Raw genomic sequence first — 13,983 nt, forward strand, 5'->3', positions numbered from 1 at the left:
GGACGTTTAGAGCTCATTTTCATAGCCAAAGCCACAGATTGTAAATAAAACGCTCATGTATGAACCTGGGACTAATATGTGATTATAAATTCAAAGGAATTTAAACAAACCCCAGACATCAGGACTGGGACTTTCAGGTAATCTTTGGTAAAAGTCAAACATTTGAAAACTATCAATTTGATTTGAATGTAGACATGTTAACTATGTAGACTTAGGTATCAGCCTCCCAGTCCTCCATTAGGAACCAGCACCCCAGGGAGCATCTGAGCAGCTCTTCTCAAGGTATTTGAGGTGCTACAGACCAGCATTGGCCGACTGGGAACTGCTCAGACAAGCACAGGGATTTAAAAAAACAAAAAAAGATAAAATCTAAAGTCCTCATTAGCTGATTCACTTTGTTATACAGCAGAAACTAAAACACCATTGTAAAGCAATTACACGCCAATAAAGATGTTAAAAAAAAAAAAATCTAAAGTCCTGGTGAGATGCTCAGGTGATCCTTCTCCTCCGCCCTAAGTCTTCCAGAAGACGTCTTGAAAATATCCTGAAAAATAATAAAAAGGATAGGACTCTGAATATAGTCACTCAGGATAGTAGCAACCAGGCGCTAAGGATACGAGGGCATCAAGGAAATAGCAGGAACACGAGGAAATGTTGGAAATAATTTTGGTCTTTAGTTACAATCTTCAATATTTTACATCTATATATATATTTTAACACGTTTTAAATATTTTAACATATGTTACAGATATATGTTATATATATTTATTAAACTTCACAAAAGTGCAGAATGGAGACATAGAGCCCATTTAAAGGCAGACAATCACAAAGGGAAATTAATTCTGGAATAGAGTTTAAGCCTTTCCTCCTGTGACCTGTCCCTGTGGCACACGCTCTCCTCTGTACCCATCTCTGGGGCCCTGTAAGGGAGGCAAGGAGGATCTCACTGCTTCAGAGAGCTGTGCTTGCAAAGACAGGGGCTGTGACTTAGAGCTGCAAAGGGAATAGAAACTGGTCCCTGTGTGGCTTTGGCCACCCTGTCCGTCTCACCCAGCCCCCCGTCCTGATGGGCTTGGGGCTCAGCAGCCCAGACTTGAAGCGTGTGTGTGTGCAGACACTGAGAAAGGCATGAGCCAACCCAAAGGGGAGGAGACCCCAGGTGGGGGAATCTGTTTAATCCTGCAGACAGGTCAGGCTTAAACTCACCATCAGCCGCGAAGGCTCTTAGGCCTTCCTGTGGTTCAGCGAAACATCTGGGTCTTCACTTCCTCTGTGCACTGCGTGCTCTTGCTTCTCTTGGGTCCCAGTGCAATCGGGCTTTCCAGGGAGTGTTCCTGCGTCCCGTGCACTCTCTCTCCTGGGCTCTGACCCGCTCTCTTGGGATAATCCCAGTCTGAATTCTTCAGCTGCCCCCGACTCCTGCCCCTCCTCAGGGCTCCGCGTCCCTGCCTCCTCTCCCAGGGACTCCGCCTCCTGTGTGGGTTTAGCGTCCCCTCCCTCCCGAGCCGGCGCTGGCAGTGGGGCCCTCCCTTCCAGGTCAGAAGGTTCCCCTGGAGCCTCGACCGCAGCCTCCGTCTCCCAAGTCACTGTCGCCTCCTCGGTCGCGGGCACCTCCTCCCCGCTCAGCGCTCTTTCCTCGACCGCCACCTTCTCTGCAGCTGCCGTTTCTCCTAGTGTCTCACCCACTCTGTGCCAGCTTTCCTCCTCAGCCACATCTGAAAAGGAGGAGGCTTCACGTGCTTCTGTTTGCCCCGCAGCTGGCTTTGAACCTGCCGATGCCTCCCGCTCTGCGGCTGGTCCGGCCGCTCCTCCTCCTTGGTGGCCATCTTCCCCAGCTGCAGCCACGGCCCGCAAGCCCCCGTCCCCCTCGGTGGCCCCGCTCTTCATCAGCCCTACCCCCAGAGTGCACTCTTCCTCCGCCGCCTCCTCTGGGTCCTCATCCATCACTTCTTCACTCAACTTTCCTGCCACGGTGGAGTCTCCCTCGGGAGCATCTTCTTGGATCATGGCTGGGACAGCCACTCCCTGTGGCCCCTGTAAAGGCCCTTCTTTATCCCTCCCCTCCCAGCCCATCAGGCTGGCTTGATCTTTGGCTGCGCACTCCCGGGCCTCGCCGGCAGCCCCGGGTGTCTGCGCCTTCCCCGAGGGCTCGCTTTCGGGAGCTCCTGACACCCCGCCTCCTGCAGGGCTCGGGCCCCCGTCCTGCCCTGCGGGGGCCACGTTCTCCCCGACGAGCAGCTCTGCTCTGCCTCTGGGCCCTGTGCCTCCAGCTTCTCTCAGTCTTCCTCCTCCTTCTTTCCCCCAAACCGTTATGTCTTCCAGGGACTCTTCAAATCCAGGGGATGCTACAGACATGGTCACCTCTCGCTCTCTCAGTGGAGCCTCTCCTCGCGGCCCTGCGTCTCCAGTCAGTTCAGACGCCCGCATGGCTGCTTCAACCTCAGCATCATGCTCTGTGTCATTCTGGGGGGCTTGTGTCTCTTCCTCGGGTCTTACCTCCTTCATGGGTTCCCCCTCTTCCTCTTGCAACTTTTGCTCTTCTTCTAAAGTGTCTTCATCCTGAAGCGCCTTTGTCCTTGTCACCGCTTCCCTCTCGGATTCGGTTTCCCCCAGAGGTGGCTTCGGCCTCTCAGCTGTCCTTCTCTCGGGCGCTGCATCTAATTCCTCAGGTGACACTTCTTTCCTCTCATCTTCCGTCTTACGCTCTGCCTCCATCCCAGCCCCCTCCCTTTCCACAGGGTCCTTACGAAGTCCCTCGAGGCTGTCCTCCAACACCCCCGTCCGAGTTGCCTGGGCCTTCACAGAAGTGGAGGAGCTCAAGGGCGTTTCCCTTCCCAGAACTGCCCCCCTCTCCCTGGCTGACTCCTCTCCCCGCAGTATGGCCTCTTCTAAGCCCTCCTCTCTCTCGGATGTAGCGTCTTCTCCGGGTCCCACGTCCTCTAGGTCTGTGGACGCTTCCCCCTCACTGTCCTCCACACCTGGCTGTGCAGGCCCGGCCCCGCTCACAGCCGCTCCCTCAGGCTCTCCCTCCTCCGGCCTCGCCGCCTCTCTCAGGGCCGCTGCCTCCTGAGCGCTCTGTGACTTCAGGGCTGCTGCCTGGCTTGTAAGCACGGCCTTCCCCCCACCCTGCTCCCCGTCGGAAGCTGCCGTGTCCGTCTCCAGCACCGTCTGCTTCAAGGCCTGCTCCTCGGAAGCCGCGCCTTCACTCAGACCTCCAGAATCTCTTGCTGCCTCTCGTCCTCTGGGGTCTAACCCCTCTTTTTGTGGCCTTCTATCCCCTTCTGCTTCTGCCTCTGCCCCACCTACTACGCCCTGAGGGATCTTTCTTTCCTCTGTAAACTGTCCTACTAATGCCGGCTGCTCTACTGTTGGCTTCCACTGCCCCAAGGGAACCTCATGAACCCCTGCTTTTCCCCACGGCACTGCATCCCCTTTTTCTTCTGTGTCAGCATCCCTGGGTTGGGGACCTTCATCTTCCTCCACCACGTCTTTCTTCTCCAGTGTATGCTCTTCTGATGCAACTTGCTTGGATTCCTTGTTTGAGCTGAGTGCTGCCCTTTCCTCCACCACTAAATTCCTGTTCGGTGCTAGAAAATAAGGTTAGAAATCAAGGTTACTTTAATCAAAGTGCAGGGAAGGGATATTACAAAAACTCTTAGATATATAAGAGATATTTATATATAATATCAAGGGGCTACTTATATTATCTATACAACATTTTCTTGGTTCTAGGATGCCATTGACTATAACATGTACCATGATTTAACGATGGCTTTTTGTGATGAAAAGAAATGGTATCAAATTTAATGGGCACGTTGGTATTAAAGGAAAATTGAACATCAGAAATGTTGAAAACAAACAAAAAGTCCATGTCTTAAAATAACAAAATCTCTCTCTCTCTCTCTCTGTCACACGCACACACACACACATATCCCACTTTCATTTGAAATATTAGGACTTGCAGACAAAAAGTATGCAACAAGGAAAATAGTGAGGACTTAATCTTAAGAATCATTGTTCCCTATAGCACCATAATATGCCTGTTAGCGTATGTTTCTTGTACTCATATGGGCATTTAGCAACAGAATCGTAATACAATGTGAGCTGATCATTATCCCATACATTACTCCCATTAAAGCTACTATATCTAGATATAGTCATCAAATAACTTTGTAGTTCAAGGTAAGACTTTTTACTAAAGACACAAATTTGTATTATAGGTCAGAATACCTCCCATCTACATTCAGAAACTGATTTGCCTTTGGCAAAACAGGATCACAGAGCAAGACAAGACTTTGTAGTCTGGGACAATTTTCAACATAAATAACCTACTTGAAGTATTTCATAAGTTCTCATCCATAATTTCCTGCAAATCTGGGTGTTCTAGCTTTTATACTTCAATAAATACAAGTTCAATATGTTTCTTAGAAGGCTTCAAATAGATTTCTTATTATTTAGCAACTACATGTATTTCTGTTGCAATGATCCATGCAAAATAAATAAAGGCATTTCAGGCCAAATACCCAAAGCATTTAAATTTTCCAACTGCAGAATAATACTTAGGGAGATAGCTTCTAAAATGGTCATCTCAATGCTTTCTATCAATCTAATCTTTTTCATTTGTAAAACACACTGGACTAGGTGCTGTAAAATAAGAAGTTATAAAACCAGGGTGTCAACCTCCAAATTATATAAATTTAAAAAGCAGGCAAGTGTGTCTTCCTCACATTTTTTCTATTGCTTGCCCTTTTGGATAGCCATCTCACCCCCACCCCATCACCAACAATCTCCCAGAAACCTAAAGCCCTGATCTTACTCACTTCACCCCTATTCTGATACCCCATCTGGGAATGTCTTATAACTCCAGTTCCTCTCCTAACACCGCACCTGGCTGTCCTTTGTTGCCTTCCCTTGGCCTCTTGCCGACTATTAAAATAACATTTTGAAGTAAGACAATAACAGCAGATATTACATTTCCTTTAAAAATGTATTTGGAAGGTAACTTTATTCAAATGAGTAACATAGAAATGTGAGGTCTATCAGCGGGGGTGGTGTTGACTTTTATAGGGGGTCCTCAGCATATCACAGCAGTTATTTACTAAATATAGAACCAAATGCTCACTCAGAGAACATGGAGCCAATTCACTTGAAAGAATACAGTTTGTTTTATTTTGTTACAGATTATTACTGGATTCAAAGCAAATGAAAACCATGAGGAACAACAATGTGTCAAGTCCCTTTAGTAGTATATGTGTTGTTATTCAAATTCCTGCATGAAAGTATATTAAAAAGTTGTCAGAGGAATCAGGCTCCCTGACTTCAGACTATACTACAAAGCTACAGTAATCAAGACAGTATGGTACTGGCACAAAAACAGAAACATAGATCAATGCAACAAGATAGAAAGCCCAGAGATAAATCCACGCATATATGGTCACCTAATCTTTGATAAAGGAGGCAAGAATATACAATGGAGAAAAGACAGCCTCTTCAATAAGCGGTGCTGGGAAAACTGGACACCTACATGTAAATGAATTAAATTAGAACACTCCCTAACACCATACACAAAAATAAACTCAAAATGGATTAAAGACCTAAATGTAAGGCCAGACAATATCAAACTCTTAGAGGAAAACATACGCAGAACACTCTATGACATAAATCACAGCAAGATCCTTTTTGACCCACCTCCTAGAGAAATGGAAATAAAAACAAAAGTAAACAAATGGGACCTAATGAAACTTAAAAGCTTTTGCACAGCAAAGGAAAACATAAAAAAGATGAAAAGACAACCCTCAGAATGAGAGGAAATATTTGCGAATGAAGCAACTGACAAAGGATTAATCTCCGAAATTTACAAGCAGCACATGGAGCTCAATATCAAAAAAACAAACAACCCAATCCAAAAATGGGCAGAAGACCTAAATAGACATTTCTCCAAAGAAGATATACAGATTGCCAACAAACACATGAAAGGAAGCTCAACATCACTAATCATTAGAGAAATGCACATCAAAACTACAATGAGGTATCACCTCACACCAGTCAGAATGGCCATCATCAAAAAATCTACAAACAATAAATGATGGAGAGAGTGTGGAGAAAAGGGAACCCTCTTGCACTGTTGGTGGGAATGCCAATTGATACAGCCACTATGGAGAACAGTATGGACGTTCCTTAAAAAACTAAGAATAGAGCTACCATACAACCCAGCAATCCCACTACTGGGCATATACCCTGAGAAAACCATAATTCAAAAAGAGTCATGTACCACAATGTTCATTGGAGCTCTATTTACAATAGCCAGGACATGGAAGCAACCTAAGTGTCCATCGACAGATGAATGCATAAAGAAGATGTGGCACATATATACAATGGAATATTACTCAGCCATGAAAAGAAACAAAATTGAATTATTTGTAGTGAGGTGGATGGACCTAGAGACTGTCATACATAGTGAAGTAAGTCAGAAAGAGAAAAACAAATACTGTATGCTAACACATATAGCTGGAATCTAAAAAAAAAGTGGTTCTGAAGAACCTAGGGGCAGGACAAGAATAAAGACGCAGACGTAGAGAATGGACTTGAGGACATGGGGAGGGGGAAGGGTAAGCTGGGATGAAGTGAGAAAGTGGCATTGACGTATATACACTATCAAATGTAAAATAGATAGCTGGTAGGAAGTAGCCGCATAGCACAGGGAGATCAGCTCGGTGCTTTGTGTCCACCTAGAGGGGTGGGATGGGGAGTGTGTGAGGGAGACACAAGAGGGAGGAGATATGGGGATGTATGTATACGTATAGCTGACTCACTTTGTTATACAGCAGAAACTAACACACCATTGTAAAGCAATTATACTCCAATAAAGATGTTTAAAAAAAAAGTCAATAATGAAAAATATTTAAAGAAAGTCCTCTGTTTTGCTAAGCTGGCCTCTAAATTTATGGAATTAAAGAACATTCAGGAATACAGGGTAATAAAATTGCCTAGCCACCATGTAATAATATACTATGCCTAAATTCTAGGAGAGAAAGTGCTAATGGCATCCAGCTGAGCTATTACATGCACACACACACACACACACACACACACACAGGGGAGTCAGACATGACATTTCTGAAGCAAAGGAGAAAGAGTAATTGAAGCCCTTCTAAGAAATATCAGTACAAAAATACGACATGGTTTTGATAGCAACCTCATGGGCTTTTGGGGGAAAAAAATAATGAATATAAGAAAGTGAGCAATGTTCACAAACAGGGGAAATCTGATTTAGTGGCTGAGTGTGTACTTGGGAGTCAGGCAGACCTGGGTGAGAATGCCAGCTCTGCCACATAGTTGTACGAACTTGGGAAATAACACTTCTCTAAGCCTTCATTCTCTTACCCATAAAACGGGAAAAGCAACACTTGACTCACAGAATCCTTGTGAGAGTAAACCATAACATGCTTAGCACAGTGCCTGGCACACAGGAAGCCCTAACAAATCTTCCTTACACACTCCCCTCCCACTGCGTACAATGTATGATATTTTCTTGCTTGAATTGGATTTAATAGACAACAACTACTCTACCTGCATTGCAGAAGTTTGGGGAGGTACACTAGAACTCCTCTGGTTGAACTCCCATTACGAAAGATTTGGATTCTCGAAGCTCAGTGTCCTTCTGCAACTCAGCCCACTGCAAGTTCAAATGTCACCTGGTCCTCTCCACATTGCCCCGGGGGAACGGGAGCTCAGGGAACCAGCACAAGTGCAAATCGTCTGGCTGCTTCTATTTGTTGTGAGTAATAAAGTCCTTTTTCTCTGACCCAGGAGTCTTGTGTCTTCTGATGCAACTGTGGCTGGCTAACTTATTTACTTGATAATAGAGTGAAATCTCAAATACCTCTCAGCGCTTGATGCCTGTTATTAAAAATTGGAGGCGGGGGTAATGTGACCATATGAGGAATAAAATGAATCACCCTCCCCCCGCCAACTGCCACACACACATGCGTGTATTCAAATCAGGGTGTTTTTTAAAAGTCATCCACTAAATATAGGGAAACCTGATTTCAAGGACACGGGCTGTTTGACCAGATATGTATGAGTCATGGCCTGTTGAGTCACTCTAATGCACACTCTTGCAGCTGGAGTACTCATCACCAAGAGCCAGGTCATCTGCTGATGGCAATGAATACTTCCCGAGTTTTATAAAATAAGGAGTTCAAGTAAATCATCATGAAATGTGCCTGGTCTCTTCATGTCTCCAATGGGTCAGTTAGGTATATCCACCTACCTGGTCAGCTAACTGGGAGGCAGGCTAAGAAATAAGACTGGTCTGAAAATCCCTACCAGTATTTTTCATTATCTGAAGTCCTTTTTAAAAAAATTCTAAGCACCACTGTATTCAAGGAAGAATGATAATTTTCATATCTGCTGTCAGCTCCAAAGCTCCCCTTAATGCCTCCACCTCCTGCCATCATATTCACTAGTTGAAAAGAAAATAAAGCTGGTAGAAGGAGGAAACAAGGATAGGAAGATGAAAGATGGAAACAGCACTGTCTTTTGCAGAGGATTTCTGAAGGTCTTTCCTAGGTAACGATGTGCCCTTACCTGCACCTGTGTCAATCTCCACCTTCCTTGAGTGCTTCTCTCCTCTGTCTGCACTGCTAACACCAGACTCAGAATCATAGTGGCAGTGGCAGCCAGGACCCACAGCTTCAGCTACTACCTGTCCAACTGATTGGAGACCATATAATATATCAAAAGGTGTTAAAAACAGGTCATGGGAACATTGTAAGTGGAACAGCAGAAAGTGGGATTAATTTAAAAGCATTCACATTAAAATATGATCCTGTTTTTAACATTTAAGATTAAACAGAGCTCAAGCTATGATTTCAAAAAGAAAACACAATAGAAGATCATGAAGTAAAGAAATCCATGCAAAGAAATACTTGCATTAAAGAAAAAAAGGCAACAGCCAGAAGCAGTGACGGATTTGCCAAATACCCATGCAATGAGATGAATGGAAAGGAGTTTAGTTGCCTTTTGCTTTTTAGAAACGTGTTATGGCTTTTATAATCCCAATCGTCATTGTTCTATTAGATTTCTAAAACTACCAGAACTGACTATACTATAAGCATTTCATCCATTAGTAGATTTTAGTGATTTGACCCCAATACTCACTCTATGTGAACAGAGCCAAAAAGCTATTGCATGATTCCTATAAATTTGACAGTAAAAGCTGTTGTAGAGATTCCTGTTATCTGCAGCTGATTACTAGCACTGAACTTTAGGAACACAAAGACCTAAGAAGTTCAAGTCCCATACTAACTGTGTCAGCTTGGGTAAGTTCTTCAGCCTAAGCTTAAGCCTCAGTTTACCCATCTGTCTAAAAGAGATATCTACTCAGTGGTTACATTGGGAGGATTAAATGAAATAATACCTGTAGAACATGCTTATATTTCACTTATTAACAAGTGCCTGAGCACCTAATAAATAATAATAGATGATGAAATGATGAGCATGTCTATTATAAGTATTATCGCCCAATCTGATAACTCTCGACAACACTTTAATATCCATTAACTTTGTCCTTAGTGTCTGACACATCCCTGTCTACATCCCTTGCCTATCATCTGGTGACCTGTGTCTCTAAATCCCTGACATCTTTCATTATGCCACCTCCTGGTTAACAAAAGCTCACTCAAATAACACTAGACCTAGATTTGCCCTCCTAGATAAGAGCACAGTTTCTCCAAAATACCCTTTCCCCCCTCCCTCCCTCCCTCCCTTGCTCTCTATCTCTCCCTTTCCTTTTCTACCTACCTTCTCTCTTCCTTTCTTGCTTTCTTTCCTCTCAGATATTCTGAGCAATTTGGTCCAAAGACTGTACTTCAAGAAAAAACACAACTAGAATGTGGTCCCTTGCTCAGTTTAAGGTGGATTGCTAAGGAGCAGTTAGTTACTTACTGATCCCTCTGTGTTTGGAAACAAATAGTGAAATATCTGCCTCATGTGGCTTTTGGAGAAAAAATGGAATGACTTAACTATACTAATCTTAAGAGAACAAACGTGGAAATGAAAAGAGGTGCATCACATAGTTCCAATGTATTCTCTTTAAAAAAATTTTTGAACATCAGTTTTCCTCATTCATCCAATACACCAAATAAAAAAAAGTCTTTTACAATAATTTAAAGATGACATCAACTCATGAAACTTAGGTCATAGTTGGATTTTTTAAAACCAAGTCAACCGTTAGTTTAGTAACTTTATAACACAGTACCTATAAGTTAAATATCATCTTACCCACAGCACTGTATAACTAGAGAGTTTAAATAAACAGTGTTTTAGGTCTTTGTGTATAAATCTGCTTTGCTGACTAAGCAATAGAAACCCCAAGGATGGTAGGCAGGAGGGTGGGAGGAAGCCTGATTTGGTATCAATTACTGAAGCTTTGTTTCATCAGAGCCAACAGGACATCTAGGTTTCTCCCCCAAGTAGTCCACAGGCTAAAAAGAAATATGGTTTATTTTACAAATATTGAATCATGTTGTACACCTGAAATTAATATAATGCTGTATATCAATTATATGTCAATTGAAAATTTTTTCAATATGGTTTACAAAAATAATAATAATAATAAACAATTAGCAGCTATTGAACCAAAAGACTATTCTAAGAAGCCAAACAGTACTAGCATAATCTGAAAATTACGACTCACTCAGAATTGCCTGAAGCATGTAATCCTTCTGTCTCAGGACTGTAATCACCACTTGCTCACGTCAGCTGGCTTGCCCCTAGAGGGTTAGGCTTTGGAAGTCGAAGAGAGCCTGGACAGTTAGGTGCTGCCTGCTTCAGATTCAGCAAGAATGGGACACTGGCCTGAGCATTAAGGATTTATTAGGTGTGAGATCAGAAAAGACCTCACTTGGTCATTTTTTTCTCAGATGTTCTTCTGAAACTGAAACTTAAAAGCAAGACCTTGGCCAGTGTCTAACTTTGACCATTTTCCACCTACAGTAAAGGAGGACTATGCATGCTGAGACTCCCATGCCAGCACTGTGACACATCACCCTGTTTCCTCTATCTATTTAGCCCTTCATCCCTCAAGGCTCCGCTCCTTCACCTTGCTATAAAGATGACCATTAAAAGCAAACAGAGTTGTCAGTTCCCACAGCGTTTGTAGCAAAATGGAAGAGGCTCAAACAGAATTTCACAGAGAAATACTTTTTCCACTCAAATGATATAGGATATTTCAAGATGTTTTTAAAATACCAAAATATTATTGCATTCCAATGTGAGCTTCTTTTATTATGAAACAAACATATTTTAAAATAATATATACATTGTACTTTCCCAAAATATGAAAATAGTACATATTCACTACTTAAAGCTTGAAATGATAAAAAGTACAGAGAAGAAAACAAAAATATCCTAGTTTCACCACTCAGAAACAAATACTAGTTAATACTTTGGAAGATTTCTAAGTATTTTTTTACTCTCAGTTAGATGACATTTTGTATCCCATTTTATTCATTTAGCAATATATTGTGACTATATCCACATATCATTAAATAAGAACTATTCTTCAATAACTGCACAGAATATTCTAATAAGGTTTTACTAAAATTTGGCTAACCAACTGCCTAGTGTTAAATATTGAATTATTACCATTTTTGTGATTATAAAGCTACTTAAAATACTACTTATAATTATTTTATTATTTCTGACTATTGCCTTAGGATAAATTGTTGGAACTGGAATTTCTGGGTCAAAGAGCATGATAATTTTTAGAAGCTTTTTTTTTTTTTTTTTTAGAAGCTTTTGACATATGTTTCTCTAGGTACTTCAAAACAGGAGGTATCAATTAACAATTTCACCTATAATGATGAGAGGCCTTATGTCCCTGTACTATTGCTGACAGTTCTCAATTTCCACCAATTCTTTTTAAATTTGATAATTCATTGAAAAGTGGTAGCAAGGATATGGTTTGCAATATTAGTAGGCAAGCTTTCTAAATTCATTCCCTCTCCTCTGCTTGCTTTGAAACTACACAAATTGTTCCCATCTTAAAACATGCTAAGAAGAATAACTGAGGCAAAAGAACGAATAAGTGACATGGAAGAGAAAATAGTGGAAATAACTACCACACAACAGAATAAAGAAAAAGGGATGGAAAGAATTGGGGACAATCTCAGAGACCTTTGGGACAACATTAAATGCACCTACATTTGAATGATAGGGGTCCCAGAAGAAGAAGAGAAAAAAAAAAAAGGGATTGAGAAAATATTTGAAGAGATTATAGTTGACAGCTTCCCTGATACGGGTAAGGAAATAGTCAATCAAATCCAGGAAGTGCATAGAGTCCCATACAGGATAAATCCAAGGAGAAAGACGCTAAGACACATATTAATCAAACTATCAAAAAATAATACAAAGAAAAAATATTAAAAGCAGCAAGGGAAAAACAACAATTAACATACAAGGGAATCCCCATAACGTTAACAGCTGATCTTTTGCAAGAAACTCTGCAAGCCAAAAGGGAGTGGCAGGACATATTTAAAGTGATGAAAGGGAAGAACCTACAACCAAGATTACTCTACCCAGCAAGGATCTCATTCAGATTCGATGGAGAAATTAACACCTTTACAGATAAGGAAAAGCTAAGAGAATTCAGCACCACCAAACCAGCTCTACAACAAATGCGAAAGAAACTTCTCTAGGCAGGAAACACAAGAAAAGGAAAAGACTTACAATGACAAACCCAAAACAACTAAGAAAATGGTAATAGGAAAATACATATCAATAATTACCTTAAAGGTAAATGGATTAAATGCTCCAACCAAAAGACATACACTGGCTGAATGGACAAAAAAACAAGACCTGTATAGGCTGTCTACAGGAGACCCACTTCAGACCTAGGGACACATACAGACTGAAAGTGAGGGGATGGAAAAAGATATTCCATGCAAATGGAAATCAAAAGAAAGCTGGAGTAGCAATTCTCATATCAGACAAAATAGACTTTAAAATAAAGACTATTACAAGAGACAAAGAAAGACACTACCGAATGATCAAAGGATGAATCCAAGAAGATACAACAATTGTAAATATTTATGCACCCAACATAGGAGAACTTCAATACATAAGGCAAATGCTAACAGCCATAAAAGGGGAAATTGACAGTAACACAGTCATAGTAGGGGACTTTAACACCCCACTTTCACGAATGGACAGATCATTCAAAATGAAAATAAATAAGAAAACACAAGCTTTAAATGAAACATTAAACAATATGGTCTTAATTGATATTTATAGGACATTCCATCCAAAAACAACAGAATACACTTTCTTCTCACGTGCTCATGGAACATTCTCCAGGATAGATCATACCTTGGGTCACAAATCAAGCCTTGGTAAATTTAAGAATATTGAAAATGTATCAAGTATCTTTTTGGACCACAATGCTATGAGACTAGATATCAATTACAGGAAAAAATCTGTAAAAAATACAAACACATGGAGGCTAAACAATACACTACTAAATAACCAAGAGATCACTGAAGAAATCAAAGAGGAAATTTAAAAATACCTAGAAACAAATGACAATGAAAACACGACAACCCAAAACATATGGGATGCAGCAAAACAAGTTCTAGGAGGGAAGTTTATAGCAATACAATCCTACCTCAAGAAACAAGAAACATCTCAAATAAACAACCTAACCTTACACCTAAAGCAATTACAGAAAGAAGAACAAAAAACCCCAAAAGTTAGCAGAAGGAAAGAAATCATAAAGATCAGATCAGAAATAAATGAAACAGAAATGAAGGAAACAATAGCAAAGATCAATAAAACTAAAAGCTGGTTCTTTGAGAAGATAAACAAAATTGATAAACCATTAGCCAGACTTATCAAGAAAAAAAGGGAGAAGATTCAAATCATTAGAATTAGAAATGAAAAAGGAGAAGCAACAACTGAAACTGCAGAAATACACAGAATCAT

The 13,983-nt window shown here is 41.4% G+C and overlaps 1 protein-coding gene across 1 annotated transcript in view; it reads right to left on the reverse strand.

Moving 5' to 3' along the window:
- Positions 1-1,241: 1,241 nt before the first annotated feature.
- Positions 1,242-13,983, reverse strand: part of ERICH3 (glutamate rich 3) — an 85,086-nt gene continuing 72,344 nt past the window's right edge. The window contains exons 13-16 of the mRNA XM_068537547.1: positions 8,590-8,715; positions 3,083-3,587; positions 1,466-3,049; positions 1,242-1,428 (exon numbers count right to left, since the gene is read on the reverse strand). Coding sequence (XP_068393648.1) covers positions 1,242-1,428; positions 1,466-3,049; positions 3,083-3,587; positions 8,590-8,715 — 2,402 coding nt within the window. The remainder of the gene's footprint in view (positions 1,429-1,465; positions 3,050-3,082; positions 3,588-8,589; positions 8,716-13,983) is intronic.

Source organism: Eschrichtius robustus, chromosome 3 (assembly GCF_028021215.1).
Source record: "Eschrichtius robustus isolate mEscRob2 chromosome 3, mEscRob2.pri, whole genome shotgun sequence".
Classification (NCBI taxonomy): Eukaryota; Metazoa; Chordata; class Mammalia; order Artiodactyla; family Eschrichtiidae; genus Eschrichtius; species Eschrichtius robustus.